The sequence below is a fragment of the Podarcis raffonei genome, chromosome 4 (assembly GCF_027172205.1).
Source record: "Podarcis raffonei isolate rPodRaf1 chromosome 4, rPodRaf1.pri, whole genome shotgun sequence".
NCBI lineage: Eukaryota > Metazoa > Chordata > Lepidosauria > Squamata > Lacertidae > Podarcis > Podarcis raffonei.
Window position 1 is genome coordinate 11,757,100 of NC_070605.1, and position 22,899 is coordinate 11,779,998.

At 47.1% G+C, this 22,899-nt stretch overlaps 1 protein-coding gene across 3 annotated transcripts in view; it reads right to left on the minus strand.

The window, feature by feature from the left end:
- Positions 1-1,765: 1,765 nt before the first annotated feature.
- The window catches only part of NARS2 (asparaginyl-tRNA synthetase 2, mitochondrial), a 51,512-nt gene continuing 30,378 nt past the window's right edge, over positions 1,766-22,899 (minus strand). For 2 of the 3 annotated variants that reach the window (XM_053385172.1, XM_053385171.1), the window contains exons 8-15: positions 15,236-15,368; positions 13,416-13,514; positions 12,574-12,611; positions 6,905-6,971; positions 6,659-6,796; positions 5,272-5,369; positions 4,096-4,122; positions 1,766-2,190 (exon numbers count right to left, since the gene is read on the minus strand). In XM_053385172.1, the coding sequence (XP_053241147.1) occupies positions 2,046-2,190; positions 4,096-4,122; positions 5,272-5,369; positions 6,659-6,796; positions 6,905-6,971; positions 12,574-12,611; positions 13,416-13,514; positions 15,236-15,368 (745 nt within the window). In that variant the 3' untranslated portion in view covers positions 1,766-2,045. The remainder of the gene's footprint in view (positions 2,191-4,095; positions 4,123-5,271; positions 5,370-6,658; positions 6,797-6,904; positions 6,972-12,573; positions 12,612-13,415; positions 13,515-15,235; positions 15,369-22,899) is intronic. The other variant, XM_053385173.1, reaches the window with a different exon arrangement.

Genomic DNA, 22,899 nt, shown 5'->3' on the forward strand with positions numbered 1-22,899 from the left:
TTTGGAGGAAATTCCTTTTGGCCAAACACTTTTTACCCAAGAAAGCATATCGCAAATTTTGCAGCGGCACTTAGGGACTGCGCAGCTCAGCCTTTGCGCAACCTGGATCCTCCACATGTTTGCTTATTCCATGGGTAAGCAAACTAAAGCCCGGGGGCCGGATCCAGCCCAATTGCCTTCTAAATCCGGCCCGGGAATCAGTGTGTTTTTACATGAGTAGAATGTGCCCTTTTATTTAAAAATGCATCTCTGGGTTATTTGCGGGGCATAGGAATTCGTTCCATTTTTTCTCTCCAAAATATAGTCCAGCCCCCCACAAAGTCTGAGGGACAGTGGATCAGCCCCCTGCGGAAAAGGTTTGCTGACCCCTGGTTATTCACTTCAACAATTTATATACCACTTAACTCTGTTGCCTCTAAGCGTTGTATGGGAAACTCCGCACTTACACACGGTCAGCACACAGATGACCGTAGGCGCATGTGCTGTTTTGGGCACTGAAAGGGGGCAGGGGAGGAACAGACTTGCGAGCGTCCCACTGATGCACGGGGTGGCCAGGAACAGAGCCCCTGCATTAAGGGGCGAGATCCCCCTGTACCGTAAAAAGAGAAAAATTAAAGATAAATTCAGCTAAAACTATCCACAAAACCAGAAGAGAAAGAACACTGTTCTTGAAATGCCTGCCGAGATAAAAAGCTCTTCGCTAGGCGCCAGAATTATGAGAATTTTGAATTATGGTGCTGGAGGAGACTCTTGAGAATCCCATGGACTGCAAGAAGATCAAACCAATCCATTCTGAAGGAAATCAGAAACAAATAAACTGATGATGATGATGTTCCTCGTGGTCCCTTTCCAACCGCGCAATTTTACGATTCAAATCTCAACCTGCGCCCCCCTACGATGATGTTACCATATATCCAGACCCCTTTCTCAGCCCCCTCTAAATCTCTTGCCTGTACACTTCCCAAAACTATTCCGTCTTTTGATAAAAACGAACAGGGAATTCACAACGAAAACTTGGAACTGAAGACATTTCTGCACAGGCAGATCCTTCAAAAGCCAAACCATGTTGTATTGATTTACCTAAAATACTTCTGATGCTTTTGAATTCTGGTGCTGGAGGAGACTCTTGAGAGTCCCATGGGCTGCAAGAAGATCAAACCGATCCATTCTTAAGGAAATCAGCCCTGAGTGCTCACTGGAAGGACAGATCCTGAAGCTGAGACTCCAGTACTTTGGCCACCTCATGAGAAGAGAAGACTCCCTGGAAAAGTCCCTGATGTTGGGAAAGATGGAGGGCACAAGGAGAAGGGGACGACAGAGGACGAGATGGTTGGACAGTGTTCTCAAAGCTACCAGCATGAGTTTGACCAAACTGCGGGAGGCAGTGGGAGACAGGAGTGCCTGGCATGCTCTGGTCCATGGGGTCATAAAGAGTCGGACACGACTAAACGACTAAACAACAACAGGTGATAGAAGGGGAACTGGTACAGTATCAGCACAGAATTGGACACAGTCCCTGGTGAATACGAGTAGTACGCCCAAGGCACAGGGGACCAGTAATAGTGGTTCATCTCCCAGCTGCCATTGACCGCAGCCAGCCTAGCAAATGGTCAGGGAAGATGGGAGTTGGAGCCCAACAAATTCTGGAAGGCACCATGTTTGGGGAACGGCTGGCATCTCTCTTGAAACCTTCATGGTGTGTTGCTTCTTATCTCTCTTTGTTGAGATCTTTGCGGTTCGCCCAAACGCTTCTCGGAGACTAAGAGACACCTGGTGAAAGTTTAATTTTGTTCGTTCTAGTTATGGCCAAAGACAAGACAATTGTTCTCTTCCCTCCCCGAAAACAGTCAGTGAGTCCTACAATGCAATACAAAAATGTCCTCAGCTTCAAATGTCTTTGGTGCAATGTTTACCATAGTATTATCCAATGCTTAAAAAAAGGGAGTGTTGTCTCTATATTTTTCCAGACAACATTGCAGTTTTGTCGTCAGGGCAGCAGGGCATGGATCCGTAAAAACGAGCGACAGCGGCATCTTCGGGAAAGGCTACAAAACGCACGAGTGCGAAAACCGTGGGAAGGGGATGACGTCTTTGATGTTCTCGACGCCCAAGATGCAGCGGAGGTAGCGCTCAAATCCCATTCCAAATCCACCATGAGGGGTTGATCCGAATCGACGCAGGTCTATGTACCTGGAATGCAAGGCGGCAGATCAGTTATGTTTACCAATACTTGGTTTGATCCAGCAGGCCTCCATTGAGGTCCCAGAAAATGAGGAAGTTGTCTTATTCAGAGTCAGAGAATTGGTCTGTCTAGCTCAGCACTGTTTGCCCTGACCGGGAGGCTGCTTTCCAGGTTTGCCTCCCAGTCATACCTGGGGATGCTAGCTCATGGTTGTCTACACTGACTGACAGCAGCTGTCTGGGCTTTCAGGTAGCGGAGAGTTCACAGCCCTGTCTGAAGATGTCAAATGCAGTTACTGACAAAGACAAGCAACCACTTTCCCCCTCTAAAATCGTTCCAAAGGTTTGCTTCTACCCAGCTTACTTACTTTAAGAAAGATGTAGAATGGTAAAGGTAAAGGACCCCTGGACAGTGAAGTCCAGTCAAAGGAGACTATGGGGTTGTGGCGCTCATCTGTTCCTCCTGGCCTTTGGTTTGGACTCAGTCTGACCCTTATGTTTCCCTCCCTTATGGTTTTGATCTATGGGCTACTTTTAAAATGAGGCTGGATTTTTAAATTGCATTCTAACCTGTATTTTAAATTGTCCCCCCCCCCCAATTATGTTTTTACTGTAATTTTACTGGTGTTAGCCGCCCTGAGCCCGGCTCTGGCTGGGGAGGGTGGGGTATAAACCATCATCATCATCTCTGCTTTCAGGCCGAGGGAACTGGCGTTTGTCCACAGACAGCTTTCCGGGTCATGTGGCCAGCAGGACTAAACTGCTTCTGGTGCAGCGGGACACCGTGATGGAAGCCAGAGTGCACAGAAACGCCGTTTACCTTCCTGCCGCAGCAGTACCTATTTATCTACTTGCACTGGTGTGCTTTCGAACTGCTAGGTAGGCAGGAGCAGGGACCGAGCAACGGGAGCTCACCACATCGCAGGGATTCGAACTGCCAACCTTCTGATCGGCAAGCCCAAGAGGTTCAGTTGTTTAGACCACAGCGCCACCCGCTGAGGTAGAATGACAGCTGTCACTCACTTTGTCAGGCAGGTCAGGGGGTGCCAGGGTGAGGAACGCAGAAGAACATCATTCAACAGTGGAATAGTCTCCATCGGGAGGTTGTGGACTCTATTTCCTTGGAGGTTTTTAAGCAGAGATTGGATGGACACCTGCCGTGGATGCTTTAGTTGAAATTCCTACATTTCAGGGGGTTAGACTAGAGGACCCTCAGAGTCCCTTCCAATTTTACAGTTCTATGGTCCTATGTCCCAACTGATGCATTTAGCAGGTATGATGGGGCCATCGCAAATCTGTGCTCCACCACAAGACTGAAAAAGGATTTGTTCTCCCCTCCAGCAGTTGGTGGGGACGCGGGTGGCACTGTGGTCTAAACCACAGAGCCTAGGACTTGCTGATCAGAAGGTCGGCGGTTCGAATCCCCGTGATGGGGTGAGCTCCCGTTGCTCGGTCCCAGCTCCTGCAGTTCGAAAGCACGTCAAAGTGCAAGTAGATAAATAGGTACCTCTCCAGCGGGGAGGTAAATGGCATTTCCATGTGCTGCTCTGGTTTCACCAGAAGCGGCTTAGTCATGCTGGCCACATGACCTGGAAGCTGTCTGTGGACAAAAGCCGCCTCTCTCGGTCTATAGAGCGAGATGAGCGCGCAACCCCAGAGTCGTCTGTGACTGGACCTAATGGTCAGGGGTACCTTTACCTTTTTACCAGCAGCTGGTGGCTGCAAATGTTTGGAATCATGGTACTACAGTATAAGAAGGGACCCCAAGGGTCATCCAGCCCACCCCCTGCAATGCAGGAATCACAGCTCAAAAACCTCAGACATGTGTGCCACTCAAAGGAGGAGGATCAGATCCACCTGGGCAACGCTCTGAACACAACCGTAGACCGACAAACAACACCTGGCCGTCCTTACCATTGGTAGGTGTCTTCAAGCCCCAGCCTGTGGAACCAAGGGGAAAACATCATGAAAGCAACATACAAAAGGCTCCTTGCCTCTCTCGCCCTGACCTAGCCACTGTGATCCACGCGACGGTCACCTCCAGACTGGATTATTGTAACTCGCTCTACGTGGGGCTGCCCTTGAGACTGACCCAGAAACTCCAGCGGCTGCAGAATGCTGCAGCGAGACTCCTTATGGGGTCCTTGCTGCGGGATCACATTCACCCAGTGCTATACCAGCTGCACTGGCTCCCAGTGGAGTACAGGATCACATTTAAGGTGCTGGTTTTAAGCTTTAAAGCCCTATACGGCCTAGGACCCTCGTACCTACGGGACCGCCTCTCCTGGTATGTCCCACGGAGGAACCTACGGTCTGCAAATAAAAATGTCTTGGAGGTCCCGGGCCACAGAGAGGTTAGGCTGGCCTCAACCAGAGCCAGGGGTTTTTTGGCCGTGGCTCCAATCTGGTGGAACGCTCTGTCACAAGAGACTAGGGCCCTGCGGGACTTGACATCTTTCCGCAGGGCCTGCAAGACAGAGCTGTTCCACCAGGCCTTTGGCCAAGGCACAGCCTGACGCCCTCCTTTGGTAATTCTTCACAGAACTCTAGCCCAATGGTTGCCATCAATTTGATTTGAACTGATTTTATAATGAATTGATTTTAGAATGCTGTATTATTTTACTGTTGTTAGCCGCTCTGAGCCTGGCTTCGGCTGGGGAGGGCGGGATATAAATAAAAAATTATTATTATTATTATATTATGGAAAACTGCTTTTGTGAAAATGTGCGTATTCGTCAAAAAGAAACGATAGTGGACACAGGAGATAGGTGGGCGTTAAGATGAATAGAAAAGCAAGCACTTAAGACAACAAGGTGATGCACGGCTCTGAATTTCTGTCCCCCTCCCCAGCCCCAATACATTTGTGAGAAAGGGGCTGCAATAGTATTATTATTTTTTTGCATTTCTGTGTATTGGACAGATTGCACCGAGTCTGGCATGTCAAGGAACGCATCCCCCAAGAAGCATCTGTTCTGTCTGAACAAGCGGCCGGCTTCTCCCCTTTAATCGCTGGCGTCCTCAACAGACCCTCCTTGACCAACTGTCCAACAGCTCCCCAAGTAAGCCAGAAGCAGAAATCCTCTCCCTGACCTCTGTAGGCGGGACTGTAGGAAATCGTGTCGGTCTTCCCTCAGGCTGCCTCCGCAAAGTTCCCCGACTGCTGGTACAAGGAGGTCAACTGCCGACACCTTGAAAGGAAAGGGGAATAAAAGAATAAATCTCTCTCTGAATCGCATATCTAAGATGGCGTTAAAGGTAAAGGTAAAGGTACCCCTGCCCGTACGGGCCAGTCGTGACCGACTCTAGGGTTGCGCGCTCATCTTGCTCAAGAGGCCGGGAGCCGGCGCCGTCCGAAGACACTTCCGGGTCACGTGGCCAGCGTGACGAAGCTGCAACTGGTGAGCCAGCGCAGCACACGGAAACGGCGTTTACCTTCCCGCTATAAAGCAGTACCTATTTATCTACTTGCACTTTGACGTGCTTTCGAACTGCTAGGTGGGCACGAGCAGGGACCGAACGACGGGAGCTCACCCTGCCGCGGGGATTCGAACCGCCGACCATACGATCAGCAAGTCCTAGGCACTGAGGTTTTACCCACAGCGCCACCCGCGTTAGCCAGTGCGTATTTTAATGCCGAAACAGGACCGTTTTATTGTGCTTTTTAATTATGAGTATTTAAGTTTTAAAGTCGTGCAATCAGGTTTTGTACGCCGTAAATCACTGACAAACCCACTTTGTCTTTGTGTATGTATGATTATGTATGTACATATAATTAATCACTTGCATTAGTTAGTCCCTTTATACAAAAAAGAGTCTCAAAGTGACTTAGCAACAAGATAAAATGCAAAACAGGTGAAATCAATTAAAAGCCAATTAAAGCAAAACAAAACCCAAGGGCAGCGAACAACGTGAATTCCTAAAATACTCACTCTTCTCATTGAATTGCTGGATAAATCCTGTTCCACCCCACTAAAGTATGACAATGTGGTGCCGTTCGGATGCGGCTGACTGACAGCTCCCATCACCCCTGACCTCTGGCCGTGCTGGCAAAGGCTGATGGGAGTTGGAGTCCAAAAACACTGGCTACCCCTGGCCTAAGTAGTAAGCAGGGATACTAAATCACAGCAATTACACAGCAAACAGAAGCTTTGGGAGTTCTGCGTGGTGCCCTAGGCAACCCTTTCCTTTCCTGAGAGATCATGGGTTGCAGCCAACGTTAGTCCTACTCAGAGTAGACCCAGTGGGATTAATGGACACGCCCAACTTATGTACATTTGTTTTGAGGGGTCTGTTTCGAGTTGGGCACTGTATTAATCCTCACCCACCACACACAAACATTCCCCCAAGATTAGGGGCATCAGAAGAGCAGTGCTGGACCAGACTGCTTCATTCCAGAAACTATATGAAGAAAGCAAGACGCAAAAGGGCAATATCCTGCACTGCCTAGGCCCTAGGCATTTTGAATTGGAACTCTTACTGTATGTTGGGCTCCATCTTCATTGTCCCGCATATAGAACGGCTTCAGGTCATACGGATAGTTGAACACAAATACGGGAATCTCGCCACAGTGTTGGACCAGGTATCGCTCATGCTCAGTCTGAAGGTCACGACCCCACTGAAAAAAGAGAGCGGAAAAGAAAAATATTAATACTCAGGCCTCGGTATTCATTTAGTTTTTCAAAGAAACCCTCCCTCACAGACACACACACGCGGCAACACTCACCTCTGGTTTGTAAATGAATTCTTGGCGAGCTCGCTTTAAAACCTCTATCGCTTCCGTGTAGGACATCCTAGAAGGTAGGAGAGAAGCTGTTAAGAACTTGAGCTGATTTATTCTGGCACACATTTATTTGTAGTCTGCCTTTTAGGACAGGGGGACTCCTTGCTGCAAGGCTACACCTGAGGCTCAGGTGGCCTCAGTGGCCCGGAGTGCCTTCCATCAGCTTCGGCTGGTGGCCCAGCTGCGCCCCACCTGGACAGGGATAGCCTAACTACTGCTGTCTATGCTCTGGTAACTTCAAGGTTAGATTACTGCAATGAATTCTATGTAGGGCTGCCTCTGAAGACGGTTCGGAAACTTCAGCTGGGGCAGAATTCAGCGGCCAGGTTGCTCAACAGAGCAAGACGGTTTGAGCATATTACAGCGATCCTGGTTCGACTGCACTGGCTACCAATTAGTTTCCGGGCCCAATTCAAAGTGCTGGTTTTCACTTACAAAGCCTTAAACGGCTCAGGACCATAATACCTCAAGGACTCCTACCCAGACCCCGAGATCATCTTGAGGCCCTCCTTTGTGTGCCTCCTCCAGGAAAGGTCCGGATGGTAGCAACACGAGAACAGGGCCTTCTCTGCAGTGGCTCCCCGTCTGTGGAATGCTCTCCCCAGGGAAGTTTGCCTGGCGCCTTCATTATACACCTTTAGGCACCAGGCAAAAACGTTCCTTTTTAACCAGGCGTTTGGTTGATCCGACTTAAATCCTATGCCCTTTTAAAATGTGTTTTTTTGGGTGGTTGGGGGCTATTGGGTTGTTGTTTTTATTTTTATTAGGTATTTTGTGGTTTTATATTTGCATTTTATTCAGTGAACTGCCCCGAGACCCCTGGGTATAGGGCGGTACAGTGGTACCTCGGGTTACATACGCTTCAGGTTACAGACTCTGCTAACCCAGAAATAGTACCTCAGGTTAAGAACTTTGCTTCAGGATGAGAACAGAAATTGTGCTCTGGGGGTGCGGTGGCAGCAGGAGGCCCCATTAGCTAAAGTGGTACCTTAGGTTAAGAACTGTTTCAGGTTAAGAACGGACCTCCGGAACCAATTTAGTTCTTAACCCGAGGTACCACTGAATATAAATTCAATCAATTAACTGTACTCTTTACCCAGGCCTTTGGCTATTAAATAATCCATTGCTCGTGAAAAGGTGTTTGTGTGGGGGGCTGTTATTATGATTATTAAGCTCTGTATTATGTTTTTATTATTATGCTGTGTAAATTATGTTTCTATTGTTGTACACTGCCCTGCCATAATAATAATAATAATAATAATAATAATAATAATAATAATAATAATAAGGGTGGGGAAAGCTACTTTCTGTGCTGTTTGAAAGCGAGGCTGATTAAAAGCCCTTTTGCAAACAGCTCCACACTGCTCTCTGAACCTCTGGTTGCAAAAGTGATTTCAAACAGCTCAGACAGTGCTTTGGCCCACCTGCCAAATTTGGCCCGTCGGGTGGGGAGATAAAAGACCTGGCCTGCTGGTGAGAAAAGGTTCCCACACCCCTGTTTCAGAACAGGTAATCCCCTAACATGCTCATTTGGGGAGGCAACACAGCTCAGTGACTTTACGTGCGGAAGCTCAAAGGTTCCATCTTTGGCACCTTTAGTTAAAAGGAGCAAGAAACAGGGAATGGGGAAAAACCTCCCTCTTAAGACCCCAAGGAGCTGCTTTCGGTCAGAATAGGGAATGCTGCACTAGTAATAATAATAATAATATAATTTATTAGTTATACCCCGCCCATCTGGCTGAGTTTCCCCAGCCACTCTGGGCGGCTCCCAATCGAGTGTTAAAAACAATACAGCATTAAATATTAAAAACTTCCCTAAACAGGGCTGCCTTCAGATGTCTTTTAAAAATAAGATAGCTGCTTATTTCCTTGACATCTGACAGGAGGGCGGTCCACAGGGCGGGCACCACCACCGAGAAGGCCCTCTGTCTGGTTCCCTGTAACCTCACTTCTCAAAGGGAGGGAACCGCCAGAAGGCCCTTGGTGCTGGACCTCTGTGTCTAGGCTGGAAGATGGGGGTGGAGACGCTCCTTCAGGTATACAGGACCGAGGCCGTTTAGGGTCTCGACAAGAAAGGAGTATAGCTCATTGGAAGAGCAGCTGCATTTCCAGCTTTATTTCACCACCATCATCATCATCACGCAGAAGGCCCCAGCTTCATTCCGCAGTAGCACCTCCAAGTAGCTAAGTGGACTAGGATTTCTTGACAGCTAACCACAGTGCATGTTAAATTCTGCTGCCCTGGGAAGACTGTAACATTGCTCCGCGGGAAGCCACAAACAGGCAGTTTGGAAAAGGAAAAAAACCCACAGACAACTGAGCCAAATACGACACACTTAAAATGAAAGCAGCATGGTCTGCGGGCTTGATGTCACAGCCAGAGCACATTTCGGGCCAGAGGAACGATTACCGTTCATTTCTGCACTTGTCGGCACAGAGAATGCGTCTCTTACAGCTTACGACATAATCCATGCAAGGGCCTATGATGAATTCCTGGCAGCTTTTTTAATTCATTTATTTTTTAAAAAGAAAAATCACTCGGGGGAGACAATTTCAACTGGAAAAGTGATGGGAGAGTTGGTGGCACTTAAACCACACCCCCCGGCTGCTATTTCTCTGCTCTAAATCATCCCATTCTGAGGCAGAAACAAAATAAAAAAAATCCTTCCAGTCACACCTTAGAGACCAACTAAATTTGTTATTGGTATGAGCTTTCGTCTGCATGCACACTTCTTCAGATACAGTGGTACCTCGAGTTAAGAACTTAATTCGTTCTAGAGGTCTGTTCTTAACCCTCGCAGAAAAGCCAGCAGAAGCCGCGCACCCTTTAAAGGGCGCACGGCTTTTGTGCGCTTTTGCGTGCGGTGGGGAAATTCCCCCACCTCCCGCAAAAGCCCACAGGAGCCGTGCACCCTTTAAGGAGCGCACGGCTCCTGCAGGCTTTTCAACCAGGAGGGAGAAGGGACTGACACGGCCAGTCAGTCCCTTCTCCCTCCTCGGGGAAAAGCCTCAAAGAGGTCGGGGAGCAGCGCAAAGGCGCCGCGCCGCCTTCCCGCTGCCCCCAGAGCTTGTGGCGCTGGCGGTGGGGGTAAGCGCTGCTTTCCCCCACTGCCAGCCTCAAAACATAGGTCGGGGAGCAGCGCAAAGGCAGGAATTCCCCCACCTCCTGCAAAAGCCCGCAGAAGCCGTGCGCTCTTTAAAGGGCGTGTACCTTCTGTGGGCTTTTCTACAAGGTGGGAGAAGGGACTGGTGCGGCCAGTCAGTCCCTTCTCCCTCCTGGGGAAAAGCCCGCAAGAGCCGCATGGAGCTTGTGTGGGGAGCTCTTGGAGGCTTTTCCCGTCTGCCTCCCCCCCCTGCATTCGCTCCATAAGACGCACACACATTTTCCCTTGCTTTTTAGGAGGGAAAAAGTGCGTCCTGTAGAGCGAAAAATACGGTAACCAGCTGATGCTCCTGGGGGAGAGGCTTCCACAAAGCAGGAGCCACCACAGAGAAGGCCTGTTCCTTATGTTGTTGTCCTCTAGACCTCTCAAGGGGGAAGCTGTGGGTTGTGGGGCTACATGCGGTGCCCATGCCTCCACGTGTTCAGTGAGCATGAGAAAGGCTGGATACCTACAGGTGAAACTTGTATATTTGAATATCATGGAAAAGTTCGTTTATTTCAGTAATTCAACTTAAAAGGTGAAACTAATATATGAGATAGACTCGTGACATGCAAAGTGAGGTATGACAAGCCTTTATTTGTTATAATTGTGATGATTATCATAGAATCATAGAGTTGGAAGAGACCACAAGGGCCATCGAGTCCAACCCCCTGCCAAGCAGGAAACACCATCAGAGCACTCCTGACATATGGTTGTCAAGCCTCTGCTTAAAGACCTCCAAAGAAGGAGACTCCACCACACTCCTTGGCAGCAAATTCCACTGTCAAACAGCTCTTACTGTCAGGAAGTTCTTCCTAATGTTTAGGTGGAATCTTCTTTCCTGCAGTTTGGATCCATTGCTCCGTGTCCGCTTCTCTGGAGCAGCAGAAAACAACCTTTCTCCCTCCTCTATGTGACATCCTTTTATATATTTGAACATGGCTATCATATCACCCCTTAACCTCCTCTTCTCCAGGCTAAACATGCCCAGCTCCCTTAGCCGTTCCTCATAAGGCATCGTTTCCAGACCTTTGACCATTTTGGTTGCTCTCCTCTGGACACGTTCCAGTTTGTCAGTGTCCTTCTTGAACTGTGGCGCCCAGAACTGGACACAGTACTCCAGGTGAGGTCTGACCAGAGCAGAATACAGTGGCACTATTACTTCCCTTGATCTAGATGCTATACACCTATTGATGCAGCCCAGAATTGCATTGGCTTTTTTAGCTGCCGCGTCACACTGTTGGCTCATGTCAAGTTTGCGGTCAACCAAGACTCCTAGATCCTTTTCACATGTACTGCTCTCAAGCCAGGTGTCACCCATCTTGTATTTGTGCCTCTCATTTTTTTTTGCCCAAGTGCAATACTTTACATTTCTCCCTGTTAAAATTCATCTTGTTTGTTTTGGCCCAGTTCTCTAATCTGTCAAGGTCGTTTTGAAGTGTGATCCTGTCCTCTGGGGTGTTAGCCACCCCTCCCAGTTTGGTGTCATCTGCAAATTTGATCAGGATGCCCTTGAGTCCATCATCCAAGTCGTTGATAAAGATGTTGAATAAGACCGGGCCCAAGACAGAACCCTGTGGCACCCCACTAGTCACTCTTCTCCAGGATGAAGAGGAACCATTGATGAGCACCCTTTGGGTTCGGTCAGTCAGCCAGTTACAAATCCACTGAGTGGCATACAGCTGATGAAAGCCCCAAATTAACAATCTCAGAAAATTAGAACATTAAATGACATCAGCAAAACAAGGATTGAACTTTTCCACGATTGTCAGGGAACTGCTATTGGCTCAGGGGCGAGAGGGGGAAAGGCGGATGGATTACAGAGAGACTCCAAAGATCGTGGGAAGCAGCACTTCCTCAGCGGAAGAAGGAAGCCGCGCGTCTAGTGGGGAGGAGATGCAGGGCTTGGAGGACGCAAGGCAGTGCCAGGACACCTTGCCTGAGCAAAGCGGAGAGGAGGGAGGTCCCCCTTTACCCAAGCCTTCCTTGCGCAGTAGGCTTTCGCGCAGAGAGGGGAGGCGCAGACTGGGGTCAAGATTTAAGGACCGCCCACTCTCAGATTCTGCCAGTGAATGAGCAAGACATGGAATGGAGGCGCTCTGCATTGTAAAGGTTTGTTTTTTTTTTTGCACCAATAAGAAAGCTTTAGAACAGACTAGTGAGGCATCTTGCCTGATTGCTCTCCAGCAACCACCCGATACCCTAACAACGATATTCCAATTTTTAAAGTTTCACCTGTATGTATACAGAGCTCTACCATGTGATGACACCCCCGTCCCAGGACTAACATAGGAACTCTCAGCACCCTTAAAAAACTAGTTCCCAGGATTCTTGGGACATGCTACTGCTTGAAATGTACCGTGCAGGAGGGACCCTGTCATTCATTGTGATATAACAAAACAAAAAAAAGCTGGGAAACTTCAGCCGTAGCCGACAACAAACAAGAACGCCGATGTATTTTTTGCTTACGTTATGAACCGGTTCTTCAGCATCCGTTCCACCTTTGCCTTCGGGAGAGGAAGAAACAATTCACAATGGCTACCGGAAGAAGAGTTCAGAAACCACCACCAAGTTCACATTTGCGTTTTTCGGAAAGGATTTCAGAACGGAACCGAGGATTTGCACATCTAATCTAAGCGGGAGATCGGTTTCCATTTCTGGCCTTACCGAAACCAGAGTCAAGACTACCCGGGGTTTTTTGTTCCACAGGAAAAGCTGAGTTGTGCTTTTTCAAGCAATGAACAAGGCAAGGACGGTGGCTTCGTTTTGCATTGGGATGGTCTGCTGGCTGCATGAAGGAGCTAGATAGAGCACCCACAGTAAAATGATCTGGGCCATTACCTGGTCCATCCAATCCAATAATAATAATAATAATAATAATTTACACTCCGCCCTTCTGGCTGGGTATCCTCAGCCACTCTGGGTGGCTCCCAACAGAATATTAAAAACACGATAAAACATCAAACATTATAAACTTCCCTAAACAGGGCTGCCTGCAAATGTCTTCTAAAAGTCAGATAGTTGTTTGTTTCCTTGACATCTGATGGGAGGGCATTCCACAGGGCGGGTGCCACTACCGAGAAGGCCCTCTGCCTGGTTCCCTGCAACCTCACTTCTCACAGGGAGGGAACCACAAGAAGGCCTTCAGCGCTGGACCCCAGTGTCCGGGCTGAACAATGTGGGTGGAGACGCTCCTTCAGGCACATAGGAAGTCCACAACCAAGACATGAAAGCCATAACAGGAGCTAAGAGGTTTGCTTTAGTCACCAGGTCTCTCTTTTAAGGTAATAGAAATCTTTTCTTTCCCTTACCTCTTGACCAGGAGCTACGTGTTTATGAAAAAGCTCAACATCGCGAGGGCAACTGGACAGAACTGTGTCGGTCACCTTCTTGAAAAGGTCCTCTATAACCTAAGGAAAAGGGAGCCGTAGATGCAGAGTACATGCAAAAATGCAATATTTCTTAAACTTATTCCACGCTTTGGGTGGCTTAAACTCTCCACATACGGACGCAACATTACACCATGGTTCAGGAAAACATTCCCAGCTGGACGAGTTTGGCAGCTTTTTGGTTTTCCTTAACCACAGTTTATCACCTTGCCTGGAGTGAGAAAACTGTTTTAGCGTTAGGTATCTTTAGCTATGTTTCTGTATTCAACTTTTCTGGCTTAAGTGCGATTATTAAAAGAAATATTTGTTTAAAAAATAAGAGAAGGTGGCGAAAGTTGGCCTCTTCTGAACTCTAGCTCACCCAGAGAGTGGAAAAAAACTAATTTTGTGCTTCACGCCACCCACTCCCCCCCCAAGCACGCTGTGGGAACTTTAAAACTGTTAGTTCATGGCAAAGAGGTGGGAGCAGGAAAGCCAAGACCGTGTTTTCCTTTCCTTGAAAGAGGAAGTGCTCTAATCCGTCATATAGCTTCTGCCAGAATAAAACCTACACAGCAGGTCATTTCAACAGAGTCTTTATACTGCTGTTTGAAGCCACTTTTTCCTCTTTTTTTAAAAGGAAATTGTGGTGGTGATATATTTATTTATACCCAGCATTGCCCCCTTAAAGCAGTGGTTCCCAATTAGCTAATTACAGAGGAGCCCCTATTCCCCCCCCCCAAAAAAGTCACTTTTGAAAATTTTGGCAACTCTGTTAGTTACTTCTGCAAAGCAATCTTTTGAACAAAACGTGGGGTATCTCCTAATAAGCAAATGATTTTAGGCATACAGTGGTACCTCGGGTTACATATGCTTCAGGTTACATACACTTCAGGTTACAGATTCCGCTAACCCAGAAATAGTGCTTCAGGTTAAGAACTTTGCTTCAGGATGAGAACAGAAATCGTGCTCTGGCAGCAGGAGGCCCCATTAGCTACAGTGGTGCTTCAGGTTAAGAACAGTTTCAGGTTAAGTACAGACCTCCGGAACGAATTAAGTACTTAACCCGAAGTACCACTGTACTAAAAAACAGACCATAAAATTTGTTATTTTTGTTGTTTAGTCGTTTAGTTGTGTCTGACTCTTCGTGACCCCCTGGACCAGAGCACGCCAGGCACTCCTGTCTTCCACTGCCTCCCGCAGTTTGGTCAGACTCGTGTTTGTGGCTTCGAGAACACTGTCCAACCGTCTCGTCCTCTGTCGTCCCCTTCTCCTTGTGCCCTCAGTCTATATTATTGCCCGGCACAGGGACATCAGGGCAGCTTTAAAAAAAGAGTGGCCCATGTTGGCTGCTTTGGGAGAAATAGCGCTGAACTCTTTTCGCGGGAGACACAAAGAATGTAATAAAACACTTAGCAGGACGGAAAACCACCTGTTGTACGATTGTCAGTAAGTTTGTGGAAAGTTAACCGGAAGTGGAAGATCTGATGGTTCGTGCATTCAGATTTCTGGTCAATCTTTTTTAAGGCAGCCGTGGGTTTCTGGGTGTTGCTGAACTACAACTCCCATCATCCTTGACCATTGGGCTACACTTGCTGGGGCTGATGGGAGTTGTAGTTCAGCAAAGAGCCAAAGCTTCCCCCACGACTGCTTCAAAGGTAGGACAGGCAGCAGGTTTCAAACCACACACAAAATAACACAGCTTTTTTTGTTTTGTTTTGAAAGAGCTCCGTTTTCCACGCTCCCCATAACTCACGCCATACCTGCATGATATCCTGAAGGCTTTCGGCAAAAGACAGCTCTGCTTCCACCATGTAAAACTCTGCTAAGTGCCTGCGGCTTTGAGAATCGTCAGCCCGGAAGGTCGGACCGAACGTGTACACCTTGGAAAATGCCCTGCAACGAGACGGTGGGAAAGTCACGCCCACAAAACACGCAGGCTGTGATCAGCACCTACTGGCTAGAGCCTGTGCCGTCACCAATACGCTTCCCCCCAGAATCCCTGGATCACATTTTCATAAATAAGCATTTTCTCTGTTTGGGAGCCCACAACTGAATCAGAAGAGGCTGCCTTACATCTCAGTTCTGACTATATGCCCGATTCACCCAATATTTTCTACTGTTCAAGGATGATACAGATTTTGGGGGGGACGGGACACGCAGGGGGCTGGAAGAGATAGAAGAGACTCCACTGGGCAACTGGACATCTGTTCATGTTATGCTGGCTCTCACCCAAAGAGAGTCACACGTTCAGGGGGCTCTGCCCCGTTTTGCTGCTTGAGTTCAAACGGAAAGTTCCATCTCTACCTCTGGAGAACCCGGTGCCAATTTCTGGCGAGATCTTGTGTGTGCTCCCTGCAAGATCTCACACAATTTTGGTGAGATCTTGTCTTGCCAGAAATTGGGGCGGGGTGCCTCCTTGCAACTTCCGCCACCTAAGGCAGTGGTATCACCTTACCCAATGGTTCCAAATATTCAAAAATGCTGTATGCACTCTCGGCCCCAGGTGCCCCAAGCTGCTCATGGGGGTCATTTAAAGGCACCCCTGACCATTAGGTCCAGTCGTGGATGACTCTGGGGTTGCGGTGCTCATCTCGCTTTATTGGCCAAGGGAGCTGGCGTACAGCTGTTGGCTATTTGCAGTATTGTAGCGCTGCAGAGAGCTTGCTGGGGAGACCATGCATTAAAAGAGGGACTCAAAAATAACTTAAACAAGATTTTAATTACAAAAACAAAAACTCCTTATACACTAAATACATCAACAACAAACCAGACCCAACCACCAACCCATCCCCCAGGGTAATGGGAGAGCTAGGTGCTCTCTTATATACTACACCCAATTGCTGACACAGCCTAATCAACACAACTCAGCAGCACCTGCTATGTCTCACAGCTGTAAAGCTGGGTCTCATTATTTTGCTCTGGCCCCTTAAAGACATACACATTGGGTGGAACAATGATGAACCTTTACATTTAAAGAAACCATTCAACATTTCCCCTGCGGTTCACCATTGTGGAACAAAAACATAAAGCATATTTTGTACATGTCTTTCATGTGTAACCTTTGGAAGTGCTTTTGTAAAAATGTCCGCAATTTGATTGTCACCTGGAACATATTCAAATACAACCATTTTGTCAGCAATTAGTTTCTTTACAAACTGTAAACGTAACCGTAAGACTCTAGTGCGCTGCGTATTGGTCTCTGAACACAGGATGGCGAGTCCGCTCTGGGAATCAAGGTAAACTTTTACTGGTAGTGTTACTTGCATCTGTAGGTCTGCAAATACTTGCAGATACCATTCCACATCACGAGTGGCCTGAGCGCATGCACATAATTCACTCTCGTTTGTGGAGAGACAAATAATGGTTTGTGTCTGGGACTTAGAATCATAGAGTTGGAAGAGACCACAAGGGCCATCGAGTCCAACCCCCTGCCAAGCAGGAAACACCATCAGAGCACTCCTGACATATGGTTGTCAAGCCTCTGCTTAAAGACCTCCAAAGGAGGAGACTCCACCACACTCCTTGGCAGCAAATTCCACTATCGAACAGCTCTTACTGTCAGGAAGTTCTTCCTAATGTTTAGGTGGAATCTTCTTTCCTGCAGTTTGGATCCATTGCTCCGTGTCCGCTTCTCTGGAGCAACAGAAAACAACCTTTCTCCCTCCTCTATGTGACATCCTTTTATATATTTGAACATGGCTATCATATCACCCCTTAACCTCCTCTTCTCCAGACTAAACATGCCCAGCTCCCTTAGCCGTTCCTCATAAGGCATCGTTTCCAGGCCTTTGACCATTTTGGTTGCCCTCCTCTGGACACGTTCCAGTTTGTCAGTGTCCTTCTTGAACTGTGGTGCCCAGAACTGGACACAGTACTCCAAGTGAGGTCTGACCAGAGCAGAATACAGTGGCACTATTACTTCCCTTGATCTAGATGCTATACTCCTATTGATACAGCCCAGAATTGCATTGGCTTTTTTAGCTGTCGCGTCACACTGTTGGCTCATGTCAAGTTTGTGGTCAACCAAGACTCCTAGATCCTTTTCACATGTACTGCTCTCAAGCCAGGTGTCACCCATCTTGTATTTGTGCCTCTCATTTTTTTTGCCCAAGTGCCTCTCATTTTTTTTGCCCATTTTTTTTGACTTCCATTCAAATGGACAACCATTATAACAAAACACCATACCAGGCACACCCCTGCAATTATTTTGTTCCACTGCATGAGATGCATTGCAGAAAATTTCAAAACCTTTGTCAGTACTTGTTGTAAACTGCAACCTATAATGTTTGGTATGTTTAAGGTACATTACCACTCTCTTAAGAGCAGAGAAACATTGCATAGTGGGCTTTTCCACAAATTTTGCCAGAAAGTGAAAAGCATAAGTTATATCTGGTCTTGAGATTCTTTGAAACTGTTTCATATTTTACACTTGGTGAATAACACAGATCTTAATCTTCGCCTGGAATTTGTTGAAAACCCCTAGCAACTAATCTCGCCTTGTACCTTACAACTTCATTATTGTCATTCATTTTAACTCTATAAACCTATTTTGAATCAATAAGTCTCATATCTGGGGTTTGTGGTACAAGAGACCAAGTGTTATGCTCTTTTAAAGAAGCTATCTCGGAGTTCATAGCTTTATACCAATTTTCAGCTTGTTGCTTAGGTAAATTCTGAACATCATTGTAGCTTTTTGGCTCAAAAACCGCCTTATTGGCATACACAGTATTAAAATGTTCATCTGCAAAACGTTGTGGCTTCTGTCTCTTTCTATCTGAACGTCTCAGTCCGGAAGGAGAGTCAGATTCCTCAGACTTAATGGGACTAAGTGAACCACTAGTTTCAGGTTGTAAATCATTGTCAGACTTAAGAGATGCCAGTAGGCAAAGCTCACGGTCAGAAAACTCAAGAGAATCTAACCTCCCCTCGGGTGCCTGTGACTTTAAATCATCAAACAAATTATCAGATTCAACAGGCTTTTTGTCTTCTTCCATTAATTCAGAAGCACCATTTCCTGCTGCTGCTGCTGCTTCTTCCTCTTCTTCCTCAGTATTATCTATACCGTTAGTATCTTGGAAAACAGCAACACCATTCCAATTTACAGTTTGTATCATGCTTCCGGGTCATGTGGCCAGCATGACTCTGGCTAACCAGAGCAGCGCACGGAAATGCCGTTTACCTTCCTGCTGGAGCGGTACCTATTTATCTACTTGCACTGGCATGCTTTCAAACTGCTAGGTTGGCAGGAGCAGGGACCGAGCAACAGGAACTCACCCCGTCACAGGGATACGAACCGTGAACCTTCCGATCAGCAAGCCCAAGAGGCTCAGTGGTTTAGACCACAGCGCCACCCGTGTCCCCCCTTAGCTAATTTACTTGGTGTTAAATGCCACCTATATATCATTTTCATAAAATATTTCCTTCAGTGTGTAACGTGCGGTAAATTTTAAATCTTTTTTCTATAGTTTTTCCCAGGTTCCTTAGGTGTTTTCTCTTTCTCTCTTTGCTTTTGTTTTTAGTTAGATTACTTTCTCTTATTTTATCGTGTTATGATAAAGCTTTACTAAAATCTCATTTATTATATTTTTTAAAAGTATGCACAATATGAAAGCGGCCTGGGTGTCGTAAATTCACACTATGAGCAATTGATTGCCTTCCCCCAGTGTGCTGACGTTTGGAAGTTGCTCATGGGGGTCATTTAGGGGAGCACAATTAGTGGTCCGTCCCCCCACCATGGGGAAGAAGCAGGAATCATTTCAACAAAGAGTTGTGCTTTCAGTGTACAGCAGAACCTCTACTTACAACCGCCTCTACTTGGGCCCGATCCAAGCTGCGACCGCGGCAAACCTGGAAGCAAATACCGGGTTTGCTGCAATTCATGCATGCGCAGAAGCAGCTTCTGCCGTTTGCGCATGCACAGATGTGGCTGCCGCCGTCTGCACATGCGCAGAAGTGCACTGCCGCCGAATGCGCACAACGGCGCTTCTACCAGTGACCTGATCGATTTACAGATGGACCTCCAGAACTGGTTATGTCCGTAAGTGGAAGTTCCACTGTACTGGGCTGAATTCTACGGCACCGCCCAGCTTAGAAACCAGGAGGCCATGTCAGTACTAAGTTTTAGACTCTGGGTTAGAATGGCTTAACATCAGGAAGTCTCGGCGCCATAAACGCTGCTCTAGCATTTTATTCTTCCATGTTCAGATCTACAGTTAAATTCTGTATACAGTGATACCTCAGGTTACATACGCTTCAGGTTACATACGCTTCAGGTTACACACTCCGCTAATCCAAAAATAGTGCTTCAGGTTAAGAACTTTGCTTCAGGTTGAGAACAGAAATCGTGCTCCGGCGGTGCGGTGGCAGCAGCAGGCCCCTTTAGCTAAAGTGGTGCTTCAGGTTAAGAACAGTTTCAGGTTAAGTACGGACCTCCGGAACGAATTAAGTACTTAACCCGAGGTACCATTGTACTGCATGTTTGAATTTCTGCAAGCCACTTGCGGACACAAGAAGAGTCTGGTGGATCAGGCCAATGGCCCATCTAATCTTAATGTTTTCACTGAAATTATTTCAGTCATAAAGAAACAGTCCTGTCCTATGGAGAGGCAGAGTTGAAGTTTTGCTCCAACTTCTGCACAACAGCCTTGCAGAGAGGGACATCAGAGAAGCATGGTGGTTGCGCAACACACCAAAGCCCATCTATAGTCCAGCATCCTGGTCTCAGGGGGGCTGATCAGATCCCTCAGTGGGAAACCGGCAAGCAGGATTCGTGCAAAGGACCCCTCTCCCCTCCTATGGTGGTACCTTGGTTCTCAAATGCCTTGGTACTCAAACAACTTGGAACCCAAACACTGCAAAGTGTTCCGCTTTGCAAACTGTTTTCGGAAGCCGAACGTGCTCCATTTTGAGTGTCACGCTTCCGATTTGAGTGTTATGCTGAGGCCTGTCTGTTTTTGCTATTTATTTCACATTTTTGTGGCTCTTTTTTGTCGTTTTTGTGACTGTGTGGAACCCAATTCAGCTACTGAATAATTGATTGTGTGGCTGCAGTACATTGTTTATTGCTTTCATTTTATGGACCAATGGTCATGTTAAGATAGTAAAATTCGTGTTAAATGGCTGTTTTAGGGGTTGTTTTTAAAAGTCTGGAACGGATCGATCCATTGTGCATTACTTTCTATGGGAAAGAGCGCTGTGGTTTCGGAACGCTTTGGTTTTAGAATGGGCTTCTGGAACGGATTAAGTTTGAGAACCAAGGTGCCGCTGTACTTAAAAAACATTCCTGCCTCAACTGTGGTGCCAGAGCACAGCCATCGCAGCTGGCAGCCATCTTTATCCCTCTCCTCTATGGATTTGTCTAATCTTCCTGAAGGAGAAAATCACGCCTCAAACATGGGTTCAGCGTTTATTTTTTGACTTCTCTCCCTACCTTCCTCCACAAGCTGGAACGGAGGACAAGGAATAAAGAACAGGGGTTGCCAAAACTGCATATGCATTCCCCGCCAAATCTGTCCCCAAGCTATCCTGGCACAGATTTCTGAGGTAACCCTGCAATAATCCGCACTGCATTGTTGCAGGATTAGCTCCCAGCCCCTGCCTCACCCCCAGCTGCAAATGCTTTGTAAAACACCAATGAAAAGATTTCCGCATCTGTGTATTTTGCAGATAAGAAAATTCAGCGAAGATCTGCAGGGTTTGTGCACGCACGGCGCAAGGAGCATCTCGTACAAAGAGGTTTTTCAGGGGCAGAAAAACCTCTGCTCCCCCCCAAATGAGCTTTCCCTCTTATTTCCAATCACCTAAAGCAAGAAAAGGACCCCATTGTTCCCTTTGTCCTCTGCAAACCTGGAATTTACCGCCGGGGAAGAAAGCCGGGCGCCCTGCCGATCTTAATTAAGAAGCAGCAGAGATGGTATTAAGGCAAACTATCTGCACACGGCAAGTCATTTCCACAAGGCTGAGGGAACCCATTGACCTGCAGAGGGTTCTGGGGAAATGGCGGAAAGAGCTGGGAACATGGTGCCTGGAGAAGAGTAAAGGGAAAGATGGATAGCTGTCTTTCAGAATGCATTTCAATTAATTGACTGGGATTTTATGTAAAGTGTGCTATTTTTACTGTTAGCCGCTCTGAGCCTGGCTTTGGCTGGGGGAGGGGGCGGGATATAAATTAAATTATCATTATTATTATTATTCAGTTAGGGCTGTATTTTTCCTCTACTACCGGGGGCAGAATGCTTTTGCCTTTTATCTTATTTAACTAACAAGTTATTTGCCCATTTCACCCCTTCCTGGGGGACTTGTGGACAGCAGCCAGCCGGATATCATAAAAGCGACCAGTAGCCAAACTGACAGAAAGCTTGTTTCTCTTGGCCCCTAAGCAGGACTCCTTAAAATGTCTGCACAACTTAGAAGGGCATATAATTGTTGTTGTCGTCATCATCATCATAGAATAATCTTACAGTTGGAAGGGACCTGAAGGGCCATCTAGTCCAACCCCCTGCAATGCTGCAATCTCAGCTAGAGCATCCGTGACAGATGGCCATTCCAACCTCTGCTTGGAAACCTCCGAGGAAGGAGAGTTCACCACCTCTTGTGGGAGTCTGTTCCACTGCTGAACAGCTCTTACTGTATTCCACTAATCATTGTTTTTTATTTACCGTATTTTTCGCTCTATAACACGCACCCGACCATAACACGCACATAGTTTTTAGAGGAGGAAAACAAGAAAAAAAATATTCTAAACGAAACAGTGGATGTATGATTTTTGTGGTTCATTCTGTGGCCACAGACATGTGATCTGACAGTAAGTTTGGGGTAGCCCAATGCAAAAATCCTGAGGATCCATGCTTTGTAACCATGTTTTTGCACCACCGCGGCCCCAGGCAACAGTGGGTGCATGATTTTTTTGGTGCAAGCTGTAGCCATGGACATGCTATGTGATCTGCTGGTGAATTTGGGGTGACCCGTGTAAGCGGCTCCTCTCCTCTCCCGCTTTGCTCCTTTAAAGAAGCAGGCTCTCTGTCCCTCTCTCCTCCCCACTCAGCGGCTCTTCTCCCGCTTTGCTGTTTCAAAGCAAGCCATGGAGGAGGGAAGGAAGGGGAACCATGGATCCTCTGCTCACAACTGCAGCCGATCCCCCCGCCATCTGTAGGCATTCCATCCATAACACGCACAGACATTTCCCCTTACTTTCTAGGAGGAAAAAAATGAGTGTTATGGTGCAAAAAATACGGTATTTTTGTTTTTATTTTATTTGTACCCTGCCCCTCTGACTGGGTTACCCTTGCCACACAGGGCAGCTTTTGACATATATAAAAACACAGTAAAACAGTGCACATAAAAAGCTTCCCTATACAGGGCTGCCTTCAGATGTCTTCTAAAAGTTGTGTAGTTATTTATCTCCTTGACATCTGATGGGAGGGCG